Source organism: Leptonychotes weddellii, chromosome 12 (genome assembly GCF_054177405.1).
Source record: "Leptonychotes weddellii isolate Sample4059 chromosome 12, ASM5417740v2, whole genome shotgun sequence".
Taxonomy (NCBI): domain Eukaryota; kingdom Metazoa; phylum Chordata; class Mammalia; order Carnivora; family Phocidae; genus Leptonychotes; species Leptonychotes weddellii.
Genome location: NC_138380.1, coordinates 83,483,225 through 83,499,968, shown reverse-complemented (window position 1 = coordinate 83,499,968; position 16,744 = coordinate 83,483,225). Strand labels below are relative to the sequence as shown.

Sequence of the window (16,744 nt, the reverse complement as noted above, 5' to 3'; positions counted from 1 at the left end):
ATGATTATTTTTACTGTTATTACCAATGCATCAATTAAATTAAAGATGTGATACTATATGCCTGTTTAAATTATACTTTCAAACTTCAGCTTTAGTGTAACTATGATAAAAAAAAAAAAGTCACACAAGAAGAGACACGTATATCATTTATATTTTCACTTTTTGAAAAATCCTTAACATGGGTTAAAAAAAAATATTCCCAAGGTTACCTAATCTATTATGATTTAACAGCATTTTAATGTTTTCTAAGGAATGATAGCAAAGTGCTGCATCTCTTCAAACTTGGAATTTACTGCCTGTCTGAGTCTCTGCTTGTGCCAAATTAAATATACAGTATAATGTCCATACCAGAAATAACATAGCACAGCTTCCTGCTCTATTCCTTGGTTGAATGAGCCCAAACTGAGGAAAGGAAGACATGATTTTATTTAATCATCTGAATAATTGTTTTCTTCAATTTCTTGAATTAGAAGGTACTCCAGAAAAGAAAAAAAAAAAAGGTTTAAAAGAAATTGCCATGTGAATTATCAGGCCATTTAAAGGAAAAATTCTTTTTGAAGGCCCTACATTTGAAAGGCTCAAGAAAAAGAGTCATGTTAATGAACTGTTCAGAAAGTCAGCTTTGTCTAGCTACTCCACAGCACCCAAACTGCTGAGGACTGAGGACTGCAGCATCTCTTGGCCTGTGAGGTCCAAGTAAATTGTAGACTAATGCTTCTTCCCAGCAGATACCAGCCAGAACTCTTTTGAGGAATTTTGTAATAGAAGAGCATGGAGAAATGGGATGGTAGATGGAAAAAGATGCCCTGGGGGTCTAAGGAAGGTTGCTGGGTTTTTTTAAGGTGAAGGACATGGTCGTATCATTAGCCACTGATAGAAAATGCAGGTGTTAGAGGAGATAAAGTGCAGGAACAATGCCTTTAAGTAGGGAAAATGTGGAAAGGGACAAGTCATCCATTGTGATAGGAAGGAATGAAGTGAACACACAAGTAGGAGCTTGGGGGTATGGCAGAAGAGAGATGAAACAGTTCTCTTCCAACTGCATCTGTTTTCAGTGAAGTAAGAGACCATCTTTGGCTAAGGATGCGGCGGGGGGAAGATCTGAGGGGAGAGAAGAAGTGAAACAGTCATCCCAGAGAAAACAAATGTGTAGGTAGTGTGCCAGGATGGTGGGTAAGGCTGAGGGCCCACTTGAGGAGGATGGCCGTGAACTGAGAGTAAGACTGTTGACAAGGGAGCTATGTTTTCCTCCAGCCATACACTACGTGACTGTGGGCATGGAAGAGAAGGAGAATTAAGTTTAATCAGCAGTGGGCTTCTGCCAGCTGAATACAAAGCAGATGGTATAGTCACCAAGAAAAGTAAAGTCTCGATCAGGAACATTTTTACTCATAGTGCAGCATCAATATCACCTGGAATCAGGCAATGCATCTTCACAAGATCTCTATTTAGAGATTCAGATGCATCTGAAAGTCTGAGAAATACCTGAGTGGTGGCCAAGTAAAAACAAGAAAAATCATTAAGGATGTTGCTGGGACATCTAAGTGGATTGTAAAGCCACGAAGATTGTTGACAGAAGAAATGACTGGGTCAAAGGAAGAGATGCACAGAGCCATATGGGAATGAATGTCCAGGTCATAACAGGTGACCTGGAAGGCTTGGAGTCCTGGGGGTGATTGAGGCAAATGTCTAAAGGATGATGGGATTGGTATTCTTTTAAGGGAAGGAGGTACTTGTGGTTGTCTCATCCCTGGGTTTGGTCTCTTTGGCAGTTTATACCGATCATGAGGGCGACGCTGTCGCTGAAGAAGCTGTGGTTTTACAAGAAGGACACAGAACCCCGTGAGCTTCCCCAAGGCCTGCTGCAAGCAGTACAGACTGGGAGAGAGATGGTCTTATGAGGAACACAGAGAGAGCTGAGTAGGCTTCCATTAGATCCACATGCGAGCGCGCTCCTAAGGGCACAGAAGCAGTACATTGTTAAGCATTTAGGATAAAGGTGGCCACCCAAAGATCTGTGCTTGCACTAACAAGCACAATAATTCTGTTTAAGAGTAGAGAAATTTATTGATCTCAAAGAGAAGCAGAAAAGAAAAAGGGAGAGAAAGAGAAACAGAAAGGATAGGGAGATTGATATGCTCTTCAGGATAGTGAAACTCCCTAGTAGCAGCCAAAGTGCATGGTTAAAAAGATGAGGTCTCCTATCCGAGATTGTACAAGTTTCATCTATAAAAACCTCCCCCATTTTCCTTGAAAATATACAGTATAGTCTCCTCTCTTCATGAGTATATTTGTGAATGGATCTTCTATGATGCTGGAAGAGAGGCTGAGGTAAGTGAGGATCATGAACCCACAAGGCAGAGGAGAACATGCAAATACAGGCTCCCGGGATGTTGAAGAAATTTGAGAGAGAGTTTTGGATAAACGCAGGTTATGAAATTAGGGGGATTATGATATCAATCATATAGGTAAAGGGAAGTGGCCCCACTGATAAGTATGTTATACAATAAAACAGATGCTTTTTGAAGACCAGCCAACTGCTTTTTCTGCACTCTCCTCTCCCAGCTTCCCAAACCCTCCTGTCATTATAAATATAATTGTTTAAATGGCTGAGATACATTTCAGGGCACCTGGGTGGCTCAGTCAATTAAGCCTCTGACTTAGGCTCAGGTCATGATCTCAGGGTCCTGGGATCGAGCCCCAGGTTGGGCTGCCTGCTCAGCAGGGAGTCTGCTTCTCCCTCAGCCCCTCCCCCTGCTCGTACCCTCTCTCTCAAATAAATAAATAAATAAATTCTTTAAAATATATATATATATTTACATTAACATTATGTAATTATTAATCCCTTGGGCTGTGTGTTTCTCAGGGGCAAGGCCCAATGGTAATGGAAACAAAAGAAGCACTGAAATCCACAAGTTATTTTTAAAAATCTGAATTCTCATGGGGCACCAGGGTGGTTCAGTCAGTTAAGCACCCAACTCTTGATTTTGGCTCAGGTCATGATCTCAGGGGTGTCAGATCGAGCTCCAAGTTGGGCTCCACACTCTGTGTGGAGTCAGCTTGTCCCTCTACCTCCCCTTCCTTGCTCTCTCTCTCTCTCTCTCTCTCCCCCCCACCCCACCCCTCTGCTCTTAAATAAATAAATAAATAAATAAATAAATAAATAAATAAATAAAATCTAAAAATCTGAAAAGCATCCAGAATATGTTCAACAAGTAGCAAAATGACTATCTCAATGCTGTCTACTTTTGTTTAGCTTATTCATTTTTAAAAAGTTGGCAAAGAATAGGGAGGAAAGAACACAAGTGGATAATCAACCTGAGAAGTTAAAAATTGTGTATATGTAAAATAACACACAAACCAAGGATCACTACTTTTTAGAAATTTATATTCATGCATTCAAGGCCTGTGATCTTTCAGATGGGGTTTAACAAGAATTAAGGAGAGTGAGCAGGGTACCTAACTAATTCCTGAGACCATCAGGGTCTTCCATTATAGACGTTCAGCTCAAAACTCAGACAACTCAAATTAGAGGCAAAGCTATAATTATTACAGAAAACTGAATTATAATTATCCTGGCACTCACCCATAAAAATATTTCCCAAATCTATTTTAAAAATTAAAAACAGACCAAGGTCTAGAAGCATATCTAGGATCCATCTTAGTATGCTAGTTTCATTCAAGCTGAATTTGCATTTGTTCCTTAATCACAGTGCTGAACCAGTCCACTACCAAGAGGGAAACAAATTAATTCTGAGTTCCTGAGGAAAGACCCTAGTAGATCTTCTCTTATTTCTTACAGATAATAAAGCTGCAATCAACTGGATCAAATCAGCACAGTATCCACTTTATGTGACTGGGACAATTCAAGCAGGAAAAGTATAGTTCTGTCTTTAAAGAATACACACACACACACACACACACACGGAGTTTCCCATATCCTTTGCCTACCATAATAAAAGCCAAGGATTCTAAATTTCATTTTACCTCACAGTGAAATAATTGAGAGCACACCCAAGATGCCAGAGCTCTTGGCGCAAACCCTCAGGAGGGACAGCAGAGGTCTATACCAAACTTTTTAAAAAGACATTCTTTAAAAATAAATAAATAAATAAATAAACTATAAACCTTATACTAGAACATAGTGAACACCTCCCACGTGATGTGATGTGGAATTATACTATAAAGCTTTCCAAGTCAAAAACACTTTCTCCACACACCAAAAACTGAAGACTAGACTTCCATTATTAGTGATGAATTCCCAGGGGTTCCAACATGTCCCTCTGCTTAAATGCCTATAAGAGGGATTTCCATCATCAATGAGGAGGATCAGTTAGTTGATGCAACCCTTTAGCCAGGAGCAAGTCTGATGGAGAGGGTGTGGGTTGGAGTAGAAGGCACTGGAATCATAGCACACTCTTGTCAAAGGTAGCAGGATCTGAAGGATCAGTCAACAAGGAGGCAGAGCAGAGTTGGGATCCATCTATGCAATTCAGGTATCAAATTTCCTATCTGAGAAGTGAGAAGGCTAAATTTGATGATAGCTAAAAAGTGCAAAATTGACACTTTTGTGAAGCGTGGTAGGTCTGGCTAGAAGTGTAAGGGTAGCCACAAAGGGCTCAGAAGTAGGGAACCAAAATGTCACTAATGCTGGTCATAAAAGCACTGCTGGGGGTGCCTGGGTGGCTCAGTCGGTGAAGTATCTGCCTTCGGCTCAGGTCATGATCCCACGGTCCTGGGATCGAGCCCTGCATTAGGCTCCCTGCTCAGCGGGAAGCCTGCTTCTCCCTCTCCCACTCCCCCTGCTTGTGTTCCCTCTCTCACTGTCTCTCTCTCTGTCAAATAAATAAAATCTTCTAAAAAATAAATAAATATTTATTCAGCACTGCTGAAGGAAAGAGGGAAGGCACTAAAGAAAATGTTCTACAACTGTAACTATGTCAAGAAAATGTTCCAGCACTGCTGGAGGAAAGAGGGAAGGCACTAAAGAAAATGTTCTACAACTGTAACTATGTCAAAAGGCAGTTCTACAGGGAAATCATAGTAACACCTCACGTGTAAAGAGACCATAAATAGAAATGGAGAAAAATTCTGGACTCACATTGGGTCACTGAATTGCTCAAATTTTTATTAAAAGAAATGGGAAAGAAAGTAGTGTGGCCGAAGGAAATAATGTTCTTAAGACTAAAAGGGTGATTAGCAGTGTTGATGGATTTGCTGGCAAATGGAAAATGCTAGCTTTGATGTGCTCCGTCAAGAGCACTCGCTCTGAAATGGCTACAGTAAAATTCACTCCTTCCTTCAACAGATATTAATACGGTGCCTGGTACGAGCTTTTGCTGGATGTAAGAAAGGATACAGTGATTAAAAAAAAACAAAAAAAGACACCTCTACTCTTAAACTTCCAACTTCTGACAGAAGACATTACAGATACATCAGTAAATACAGTGGAAAATGATACAATCGAGTCAAGCAAAGGTTAGGGGTTTGGAAGAAGAGTTGGAGTTTCTGTTCTCATTTTTATTTGCGAAGGATCACAGTTCCTTCACATATTCATTCACACTAGCCAACGTCAAGAATTTCTAAGGACAAGTTTAGACACTTAATAAAGAACAGCAGTTCCTGAACCATCTGCTTTGCTCTGAAAATAAAGATCCGTCACACGCAAATTTTCATTTTACTCCAGCCCTGTGAGAATATTATTGTCAGCTGGGGTAGGTAACATTTGGTTTATAACTGACGTGAACAAACCATGCTTTATAAAATGGCTACAATCAGTGCTTCTTTGGGGTGAAAAAAAAAAACCCATCAGATGAGGCCAAAAGTCACTCACTTTCAGCAAGTTCCCTTGATCCATTTAAGCGTCCCGTTACTAATCTTCTGATGAAGAAATGTGCAAAACACAGAATTTAAAATAAACAACAGAACCTTGTTATAGTCAGACAAGGATATAGAACAGAATATCCTAAAAGTTTTTCTTTCTTAAAAAGGGAAATAATCTCCCAAACTCATCATACAAAACTGCAAATCAGAGCAGCCCAACCCTATGTTGTGTGTATCATTCCTACCTGGTAAGGAACAATACTGCCGTGAGCTGTGCCCCAACGTTTTGCTTCCTTTTGGACAATAAGATAATTAGCAGCTACCTGGGTCAAACATGCCACCTGCCAGGAGAAAAAAAAAAGGTAGTTTACTCACAAACAGAAGGTTATACTACGAAAGTTCTCATTTGAATTCACTTCATGTCATTGCAAAAAAAAAAAGAGAGAGAGAGAACCAACTCCAAACAGATCAGCAAATATACGGGCATCATCATACAAAGAAAGGAAGAGCAGTATTACATTATTGCATGAGACTAAGTATGAATAACACTGGGCTCTGGAAAAGATTACCTGAAGACAGGGGTCGACCCTGTAGATAAAACCTTGGGCCAATCTTTAGCATCAAGACCACAGCAAAATACATCAGCAACCAGTACATTCCTTTCCCCTTTTCACCCACATCCTTTTACTTTGGGTCAAGATGACAAAAAAAGAGCCTTTGTCATCACTGAGGAGCTGAACCAGTCATGAGCCATATTCCTCTAAATTTCTCATTTCATGACAAAAATAACAATAATAAACCTCTATTTTGTTTATATTGGTTCAGTCAAGTTTTCTGTTACTAGCTGCCCAAAGCATTCTTACTGACACAGAGGATCCAAATTATTTGACTTGTTAAAATTCCTCAGTGAATCGTCCTCATTTACACAAAAAGTGCTCTACCCCTCTCAACTTAGTCCTAACCCCACACCCTCATTATTATACTTAGTTCAGTTTTCAAAAGCCCTAGATCTATTAAAGGGGTCACCTAAAACCTTAGAGTCAACCTCTGACTCCTGCAGTATTTCATACACATAGCTTGAAAACCTACAATAATTCAATTCCATTTGAGGATAACATGAGGATAATGAACTTGATTCCCAGTGACCCGCCACAAGGAGCTTCTGTTCCCACAAATGGGAACATGCCTCCTAGGGCCCAAACTATGGAAAGACAAACCTAATAACAACCATCCATAGTTCCCAGAAAAAAAGCTTCTGGCCTCATAACATAATCATGATATACCATGGGCTCATTTTCCCATCCTAGGTCATCAGATGTGAGGGGGAGCCTCCCAAACCAGCAAGTCAAACAGATCCCAAACTGAGTTTGGCTCCTGCAACAACTCCAGGGGTGGTTTTTCAGGGTTTGGGGAGGCAACCTGTGACTGGCCTCTACCTGGCCCGGCGGCTTGCCTCCCACACAGCCTATCGATAGGGCTCAGCCTGCTTGAATCTCTTAGAGCAGCATTCTGCTTTCCTTTATTCGTGGGATTGACCCTCACTTTTATGTTCATTTACTGCTCTGTTGAAATTGGAACTGCCTTATGGCAGCTGGTTCGGCTGTACCACCCAGGTGGCAAAACTAATAAACCTTGAGTCATCCACTTCTGGACCTCCATCTGGTCTCGGGCATTTGAACCACGGAGCATTCCAGGGCTGCCTGGGGCTGCCTAGCGCTAATCACCATCTCGCAGATCACGTCTGTGTCTTTCAAAATGGAAAATCAAATCAACATTTTGTAGTAAAAAATGCACTGGATGGGAAGTCCAGTTTCACGGTTTTTCATTTCTGTCGACTCTAAGTAGTTGTACAACTGTAGGTATTTAATTGAACTACTTTGACCTTCAGACACATTCTCTATAAAATCTTGGGCATTTGACCAAAACGGATGGTTTTCAATCTTTTTTTTTTTAAAGCAGAACTCCTGTATCACACCGAATAATGCATGAAATCCTAATATGTGAGCAGGTAATAACCCGAGTGTTCTCGTTGAAGCAGAAGCTGGTCTCCAATGTCACCCCGGGCAGCATAAACACAAAACACAATTTGCAAAATAGTAAATGGTCTTATATTTGCTTCCAAGGTCTACACCTCTGACTATTACTCTTCTTAACAGTCTGGCAGATACCAGAGATGCAACTGTAGTCATTTTCCCATAAAAGCTCTTCCTGAAATTGGGGACATTTTCTCAAGTCTGAGGTTTTTCTCTAAGAAAGGTTTTTCTTGGATCTAGCTCTGTTGGGAGTGGGGATGGGGGTTGTTCCTTTCAAATATATTCCAGTGAAAGTCACTCTCCAAGTTGCTCTGGTGCTGGATCCACATTAATAAAGGTAATTCTTTGCAAGCAAAGAATCATAAGAGGCTTGGTATTTCTACTTTTTTAATTTCAAAGTCAACTGCTAGGCAATAGACCAACATCAGCATAGCTGCAAGAGGTAGTGGATTGGGGTTCCTGGGTGGCTCAGGTGGTTAAGCATCTGCCTTCGGCTCAGGTCATGATCCCAGGGTCCTGGGATCAAGCCCCACATTGGGCTCCCTGAACAGCAGGGAGTCTACTTCTCCCTCTCTCTCTCTCCCTCTGCCCCTCCCCCTGCTCCTGCTCTCTCTCTCTTTCTCTCAAATAGATAAAATCTTTAAAAAAAAAAAAAAGAGGTAGGACTGACTGGATGATCACAGGTTAACCTGTGAATCCTAGATTGATCCGAGATGGTTGACAGGAGTAGGTATGGACTGGATTCTAGGCTGGAGATCAGCCTGACTGCCTCATTTCTGGTTCATGACCTCTTTCTTTCTTCTCAATTTTGACTTCTGTGTTTCTGACCCTACCTTGCTAAGCTGTATCTTTGACAACTATTTCATAAAAGTAGCCCTATTTAGAGTAAGTTTGAATGGACACTCAAAACTTATCTCATAGACTATTTCTAAATGGGATCTCTATCTATTTCTTCCACACAATGGTAACTCATGAAAACAAAAAGCATTTCAGAACTAGCAGGCTCCCACTGGGCAGAAAGGTTAGATAAGATTTTAAGCCACGGCCACCCAAAAACAAAGCATGATTTGTCAGTAACTATTCAGAGGCAAATCTGGGGGGAAAAAGAATTCTATTTTTAAAAAATAGAGAGCAACAGGGCTAAACTTAGCAACCCACTGTTTAAAAGGGGCATTGCAAATCTGAGAGTAATCTACTATTTACAATGAAGTATTTTAAGGCAGGAGAAGGGAAAGAAAGTCAACAGCTATGATGTGATTATGTATGAAAAATCAGGCTTCCTGGCAATTAATGACAAATTTTCCACAAATCAAAAGAATGCAGGATGTGACTTTTACGTTAATAACTACATACTGTATATCCATTCTAAATATTGCATTAGATCATTACTTTCATCCCCTAAACTTAGGCTCATTATTTCATCATGTGGATGCTATATAATTTACTCAGAATGTTGCCTTTATATGGTTTCATCTAAACAAAAAGACCAACTTTGGTTTAATAATAATCATTCTGACAGCAAAACTATTATTTTAGATAACATAGTGGGTCCTGGTATTCTGTGTGTCTAACCAGAAAACCAACGGGGTGGTCAAAGAGGATCTCAAAGGGCACAGCCCCAAAAGACATGAGGAAGAATACACCCAATTATTTTCCAAAGCAGCCCCATGCTGTCTGCCACCCCATGTCTCACGTCTACCAAATGAGGATTGAGCTGCAATAATAGAATCTTTCATCTCCAAAAGGACAACCAACTATGACAGGTAAAGTGGGGAAAACAACACTCAAACTCTGGTCCATTGCATCATAACTGGTGGGTTTTTCCCTCCTGCTCCCTTGCACAGACTCTGGCCTCCAACTGAGCTGGACTGAACACCAGTCATGCTTCGCTTCTTCACCCGCCCATCTCTCCATCCACTCTTGAAAGCCCATTTTCAACACCACGATTTCCATTAAGTCCCCCTCATCACTGAAGCAAAAACTATTTTCCCTGCCTCTGAACAAACACAACAACTTAACCTGCCTATTCCGGCTTCACCTTCATAGTCTAGCTAAGAAGACCTAGATCAGTGGTTCCTAAACCTAGCTGTGCATCATAATCACCTGGAGAATTCTTGGACCCCACCCCAGGCCCACTGAATCAGACTCTCCAGGGATGGAGCCTGGGGAAAAAAAAATAATTTAACCAATGCATCATTCACTGCACACCAGATTTGAGAACCAAAACCTCAGGAAAATCTAGCCAAACCCCTTAATATTAGGGACAGCTAAAGAAAGAAACAGAGAAGGAAATAACTTATCTGAGGTCACACAGCTGGTTAATGACAGAACTGTAAACTACTCCAACTACAGTGTCCTCCTCCATGCTACAATATTATTCATAGCTGATCCTATCTCTCCTTTTCAACTGGAACTATTTCAGGTTAAGAACTGTGTACTGCAAACTCTTTGTACGTTCTCACAGAACCTAACAGAGCTTCTGCACTAATTTTTTTTAACGCACAAATGAAAACAGTAATGATTAGTTTTATTCAACAAATATGAGTGCTGCTTTGTAGAAGGCATTGTGTTAGGTACCAGGTATGCAAAAGTAAATGGAAAGATGTAGTCCTGCCCTCTTTGGACTTAAGAAAAGTGAAGAAGACAACTAAACAGTTACAGGAACTGCCATGAGGAGAAGTTTAAAAGCAGAAAGAACAACATGGGTGAAAGCCCTAAGGCAAGAGAGTGGCATACAGGAAAGAGAAGAAAAAAGAGAAAAGGAAAAAAAATCCGAAAGTAGACCAATGTAAGTGAAGCATGACAAGAAAAAGATAGGAAATGAAATCGGAGAGGATGACAGATCACACCACCTCCTGCAGGTCATGGGGTAAGGAGTCATTCTCTGCATACCTTTCAAAATGATCGTTTTATTTTTTGAAGTCATCACTACATCCAACATGGGGCTTGAATTTACAACCTCGAGATCTAAAGTTGCATGCTCCACTGACTTAGCCAGCCAGGAGCCCCTCACCATGATCATTTTAAAATCAAGAATTGGGGGCACCTGGGTGGCTCAGTCATTAAGCGTCTGCCTTCGGCTCAGGTCATGGTCTCGGGGTCCTGGGATTGAGCCCCGCATCTGGCTCCCTGCTCGGGGAGAGGCCTGCTTCTCCCTCTCCCACTCCCCCTGCTTGGGTTCCCTCTCTCGCTCTGTCTCTCTCTGTCAAATAAATAAATAAAATCTTTAAAAATAAAAATAAAATCAAGAATTATAGCACATCATCCTTCTATTTAAAACTCATAGGGCTTCCCTCTGCATTTGCAATTAAATCCAAAGAATGGACTGAATAGAGACAAGAGAAAAAGGGGGCCAGTTATGGAGATTGTGAAGGTCCGGGCATAAGTTGATGATAGCTCAGACCAGGTTGGTGGCAGTGGAAACAGAAAAACTAGTGGGTTTAAGAAATATGTTAGGGACAGAACGGACAGAACAGGTTTCTGCCTGGGGCGCCTGGGTGGCTCAGTTGGTTAAGCGACTGCCTTCGGCTCAGGTCATGATCCTGGAGTCCCGGGATCGAGTCCCACATCGGGCTCCCTGCTCAGCAGGGGGTCTGCTTCTCCCTCTGATCCTCCTCCCTCTCATGCTCTCTGTCTCTCATTCTCTCTCTCAAATAAATAAAATCTTTAAAAAAAAAAAAGATTTAAAGAACAGGTTTCTGCCTGAATATCTGGGTGAGCTTGAAGGCATTAACAGAAATAAGGGAGTCAGAGAGAGGAACAAGGTGAAGGGAAAGAAAATAAGAATCCACCTTTGCATATGTTGAATTGGAGATACCTGTGAGACAATCATTCGGGCTGGAGTCACCAGCATATAGAAAGTATTTAAAGTCATTCCCTAAGGGAAAATATAAAGATGTGAAATTAGAGAAGAAATAATAAATAAGATAAAACAAGAGAAGGTGAGTCTCCATGTCAAAAACAGCCCTCCCTCTAATCATACGGCCAATGATGCAAGTACAAACTACCAGCGCCAATATACCCCAAAACGGGGGGTAAGTTAAACAAACTACGATGTCCATATGTAACAGCAGACAAAGTAGGCATTTCAAATGATACAACAGAAGAATATAGTCCCATGTGGGGAAACGTTTACAATTTTTTTCAACTTTTTATTTTAGAACAGGTGGAGAATACAGAAAACTTACCGAGATGGTAAAGAGTTCCCATATACTCCACACCCAGTTCCCCTATTACTTTTATTTTTTTCTCTGCTTGAGTGTAATTTTTATTTATTTTTTAAATTTTAGTTGACACGTTACCTTCATTTCAGGTGTACCACATGGTGATTCAACTTCAACGCTGTGCTCACAAGGGTAGCTACCATCTGCCACCATACACCTATTACAGTACGACCAACTATATTCCCTACTGTGCCTTTCATCCCCATTGACATATTCATCCCAATTCCCCTATTATTAACATCTTACCTCAGTGTGATCCGTATTTTACAATTAAAGAGCCAACACTGATGCATTATTATTAAAGTCCATATGCTCAGACTTTCTTAGTTTTTAATGTTCTTTTCAGTTCCCAGATCCCACTCAGGGTACATATCATGTTATATTTAGTCGTTGTTTCCTTCGGCTACTCTGGACTGTAACAGTTTATCACACATTCCTTCCTTCTGATGACTTTGACAGTTTTGAGGAGTATGGATCAGATATTTTTTGGAGAATGTTCCTCAATGGGGACTTTTTTGTATGTTTTTCTCATAATTAGAAAATTATGGGTATGGATTTATAGGGGTTTGGATTTTTGGAAGAAAGTACACAAAAGTAAAGTGCCATTTTCATCACATTATATCAAAGGTACAAATTATGGATAGGACTTATCACTGTTGGTGTTGACCTTGATCACCTGCCTGAGGTGGTGGTTATCAGGTATCTCCACTGCAAAATCATTCTTTTTTCTTCTCCCCCCTTCCCACACTGTACTCTTTGGAAGGAAGTCATCAAGCACAACCCACACTTAAGGGGGGGGGGAGTCATGCTCCTCCTTCTTGAGGATGAACTGTCCCCATAAATTATTAGAATTCTGCACAGGAACTTTGTCTCTTCTCCCCTATTTATTTATTCAATCATTTCTTTATATCAGCACAGAGTCATGGGTATTTATTTTATACCCTGGGTTATAATCCAATACTACTTTATTTTGTTGCTCAAATCATTCCATTTTGGTCACTGGAAGCTCTTTCACAATTGGCTCCTGCATCTCTCTGACATAAACCCCATCATTGTGAGTTTTTTTTGTTTTTAGCACTTCCTTTTCTTGTGGCACTACAAAATGCTCCAGGCTCATCTTTATTTTTTTTTTAAGATTTATTTATTTGAGAGAGAGAGAGAAAGAGAGTACAAGCAGGGGCAAGGGCAGAGGGAGAGAGAGAATCTCAAGCAGACTCCTTGCTGAGCATGGAGCCGGATGTAGGACTCGATCTCACAACCCTGAGATCATGACCTGAGCTGAGACCAAGAGTCAGAGGCTCAACGGACTGAGCCACCCAGGAGCCCCCAGGTTCATCTGTAGATGTCCTGTTCTAGTCTTATAGGAAAGCACAAAAAGAAGAGGAGTCATTAAGGTAAAGAAAGGGAATGTTTATTTTATTAATATTAATATATATTATAACTATTATTTATTTTAGTGTCAACCAGCACCTCATTCATTCATTCACTTATTCAAAAATCTTGATATCACACCTACTGCGTGCCAGGAACTGTTCAAGGCACAGGGGATATAACCGTGAACAAGACAGACATGGTTGCACTCTCACGAAGCTTATGCTCCAGGGTAAGGTACATTCAGGCATAAACAAACAGGAAAACATCAAGAAATGGTAAGAGGGCTTCTCTAGACTAGTAGGTTAGTAAAAGCCTCTTAGAAGATGTTACACTTAACCCGAGACCTGTAGAAAGCATGTGAAAAATGTAGGGCAATGTTTCTAGGCAACAACATCAATTAAGAGACCTTATTGCGGTAAAAATTTACCATATTTCAGAACAGAAAGAAGGTCGCTGTTGCTGGAACATGGTAAGTAGAAGAGGCAGTAGTACAAGACGGGGTTAAGGAAGCATGCAAGCGCCAGATCATGTACCTACTGCAGGCCTGGGTAAGGATCTGGGATACGGGAAGCCATTGATTTATAAGAATTGGAGAAGCCAACTGTTATATGGAATATAAAGCAGACAATGAATGAAACCAAATTATCTCACGTGAGGTTGGTATTACAACCTCTATTTTACAGATGGGAAAACTAAGCCTAGGGAGATTCAGTGTCTCACCTAGATACACCTAGAACAGCAAGTTGGTGAATGGCAAAACTACGGCTCACACGCAGGTCACTCTACTCTCTAACCCATCCCTACACCACTTACCTCCTCTCTCTCTGTCCAACCTCCCGGCTCCCACTCCCTCTCACCCTCCTAGCGCTTGGTTTCACGTTCTGCATCCTTCATCATATCCTTGGCTTCATAGTCTATATTCCCTGCACGGGCCCCCAGATCACTCAAGTAGACTGGAATCCCTACACAATCACTCAGTTGTCCTTTACATTTGCTTAGAAAGCACATCATTCACTGAATCAATAATTCTCCTCACATTCTTCTGCTCAACTTCACTCATTCACTAACTATAAAACATCTTCTGGGGGAAATACATTAAAAAATAAATGAAGGGGCCAGCATTCATAGAGAATATCCTCCCATCAGAAAGAACTGTTAAGATCCTGACATCTTTTTCATCCTAACACCATTACTTTACATGTCAAAACTTCCTATGCAATTTAATCCACCACACTTTGTCCCTCACACCTTAAAGTAAACGGAATCCTTCAGAATCATTAGGGTTGAGGAAGAACATTCAGGAGTAGGGAAGGTATTTTGGCTGTCCTGTGTTGAAAAAAGAATAAGAATTCTACCTATTCATACTACATTTACCATTTCAAGCTTCTAGTATTCACTAGTAGTTGATGATAAAAGCTAATGCTTATTAAGCACTTATTGTGTACTGTTCTAAGCATTTTATGTGAATTATCTCATTTCATCCACATGACAACTGTATGAGAGACCCATTTTACAAATGAGAAAACTGAGGCACAGAGCAGTTTAGAATCTGCCCAAGGATTATATACCAAGTAAATGGACAAGCCAGGACCTGAACTCAGCTAGTCTAGATCCTGCCTTCTATACTACATTTCATACAGAATCAGACTCCTTAAAATTTCTGAATGGCCATGATCCTGGGCAAGTTTTACGGGACTGTGCTACCTTGGTAAAGAAAAATCTGTCATTAAACCTCTTTTTCTCTTAGGTAAACCTCGACAGATAAGTTTGACCTTAATTATTATGTAAAACTTAAGATTCAAAGACTTCTGCTTTGCTGCAACTATGTCTTGGCTTCTATTCCAATGTAATTAGAAATTAACTTCAACCTACAAACATTTTACTTGTAAACACTGAAAAAAACCAGCAGAGCTGTTATGTAATTTTAAAATCTCTACTTTTATTTGTTTAGCAAAGGAAGAACATATTATCAAATCCTTCTCTTCATGGCAATTTTTTAACTTAATGAAAGGAACATACACATTTCACATTCCTCTGAACTATCACTAACGGTAGTCAAATCATACTGATGTTTATTTTATGTACTAAACTCAAAAAAAAAAAAATATTTGCATTATACTCAGAATAATTTTGCCAATCCATCTGAATCAAAATCAGACATGAAGAAACTGGATATCAAATGCCAGAAGGTAAGACCAGACAATACAGAGAGACAGAATTTCAAAAGCATGTTTAGGATAATACATCAAACATATTTCTTACCATTAACCACTGACCCAGTCAATCATTTCACTCAAAAAGTGGTTATGAATAACTAAAAGAAAAAAATGTGATGACTAAGTGGAAATATAGAAAAGTAACATTTAATGACATGGTTTACTTATTTAGTCCTATGATGTCTTCAGTTTCAAATGTTTTCTTCAAATATGGTTTTACATTTTATATAACTTCATTCTTTAAAATATTTGTATTTGGGGCACCTGGGTGGTTCAAGCGTCCGACTCTTGGTTTCGCTCAGGTCATGATCTCAGGGTCCTGGGATCAAGCCCCACGTTGGGCTCTGCACTCAGTGGGGAATCTGCTGGAAATTCTCTCTCCCTCTGGCCCCCTCCTCACATATTTTCTCTTTCTTTCTCTCTCAAATAAATAAATCTTTATTTGTTTTTAAAAACAAATGAATAAACAAACAAAAAGCAGAATCAGACCTATAAATACAGAGAACAAACTGATGGTCGCCAGAGGGAGGGGGTAAGAGGGGGTGGGCAAAATGGGTGAAGGGGAGTAGGAGATACAGGCTTCCATTTTTGGAATGAATAAGTCACAGGAATAGAAGGCACAGCATAGGGAATATAGTCAGTGATATTTTAACAGCACTGTATGGTGACAGATGGGAGCCACACTTGTGGTGAGCACAGCATAAGTACAGAGAAGTTGAATCACTATGCTGTACACCTGAAATTAATGTAACGTTGTATGTCAACCATACTCAAATATTTTTTTAATTTCTGTTTTTAGAATAAAGTAATACATTGTTCTGCAACACTAGTTTTAAAAAGAAGTTATGAGAAATGCAAGTTGCTTTTGTTTATTGCTTCCTTCATGCATTTAGCACAGATATTTATTTTTTTTTATTCTTATGTTAATCCCCTACATTACATCATTAGTTTTAGATGTAGTGTTCCATGATTCGTTGTTTGTGCATAACACCCAGTGCTCCATGCAGAATGTGCCCTCCTCAATACCCACCACCAGGCTAACCCATCCTCCCACCCCCCTCCCCTCTAGAACCCT

At 40.2% G+C, this 16,744-nt stretch overlaps 1 protein-coding gene across 1 annotated transcript in view; it reads right to left on the bottom strand.

Moving 5' to 3' along the window:
• Window positions 1-16,744, bottom strand: part of SUGCT (succinyl-CoA:glutarate-CoA transferase) — a 641,807-nt gene that overhangs the window by 503,773 nt on the left and 121,290 nt on the right. Inside the window, exon 8 of the mRNA XM_081799712.1 lies at window positions 6,069-6,164. Within this exon, the coding sequence (XP_081655838.1) occupies window positions 6,069-6,164 (96 nt within the window). The remainder of the gene's footprint in view (window positions 1-6,068; window positions 6,165-16,744) is intronic.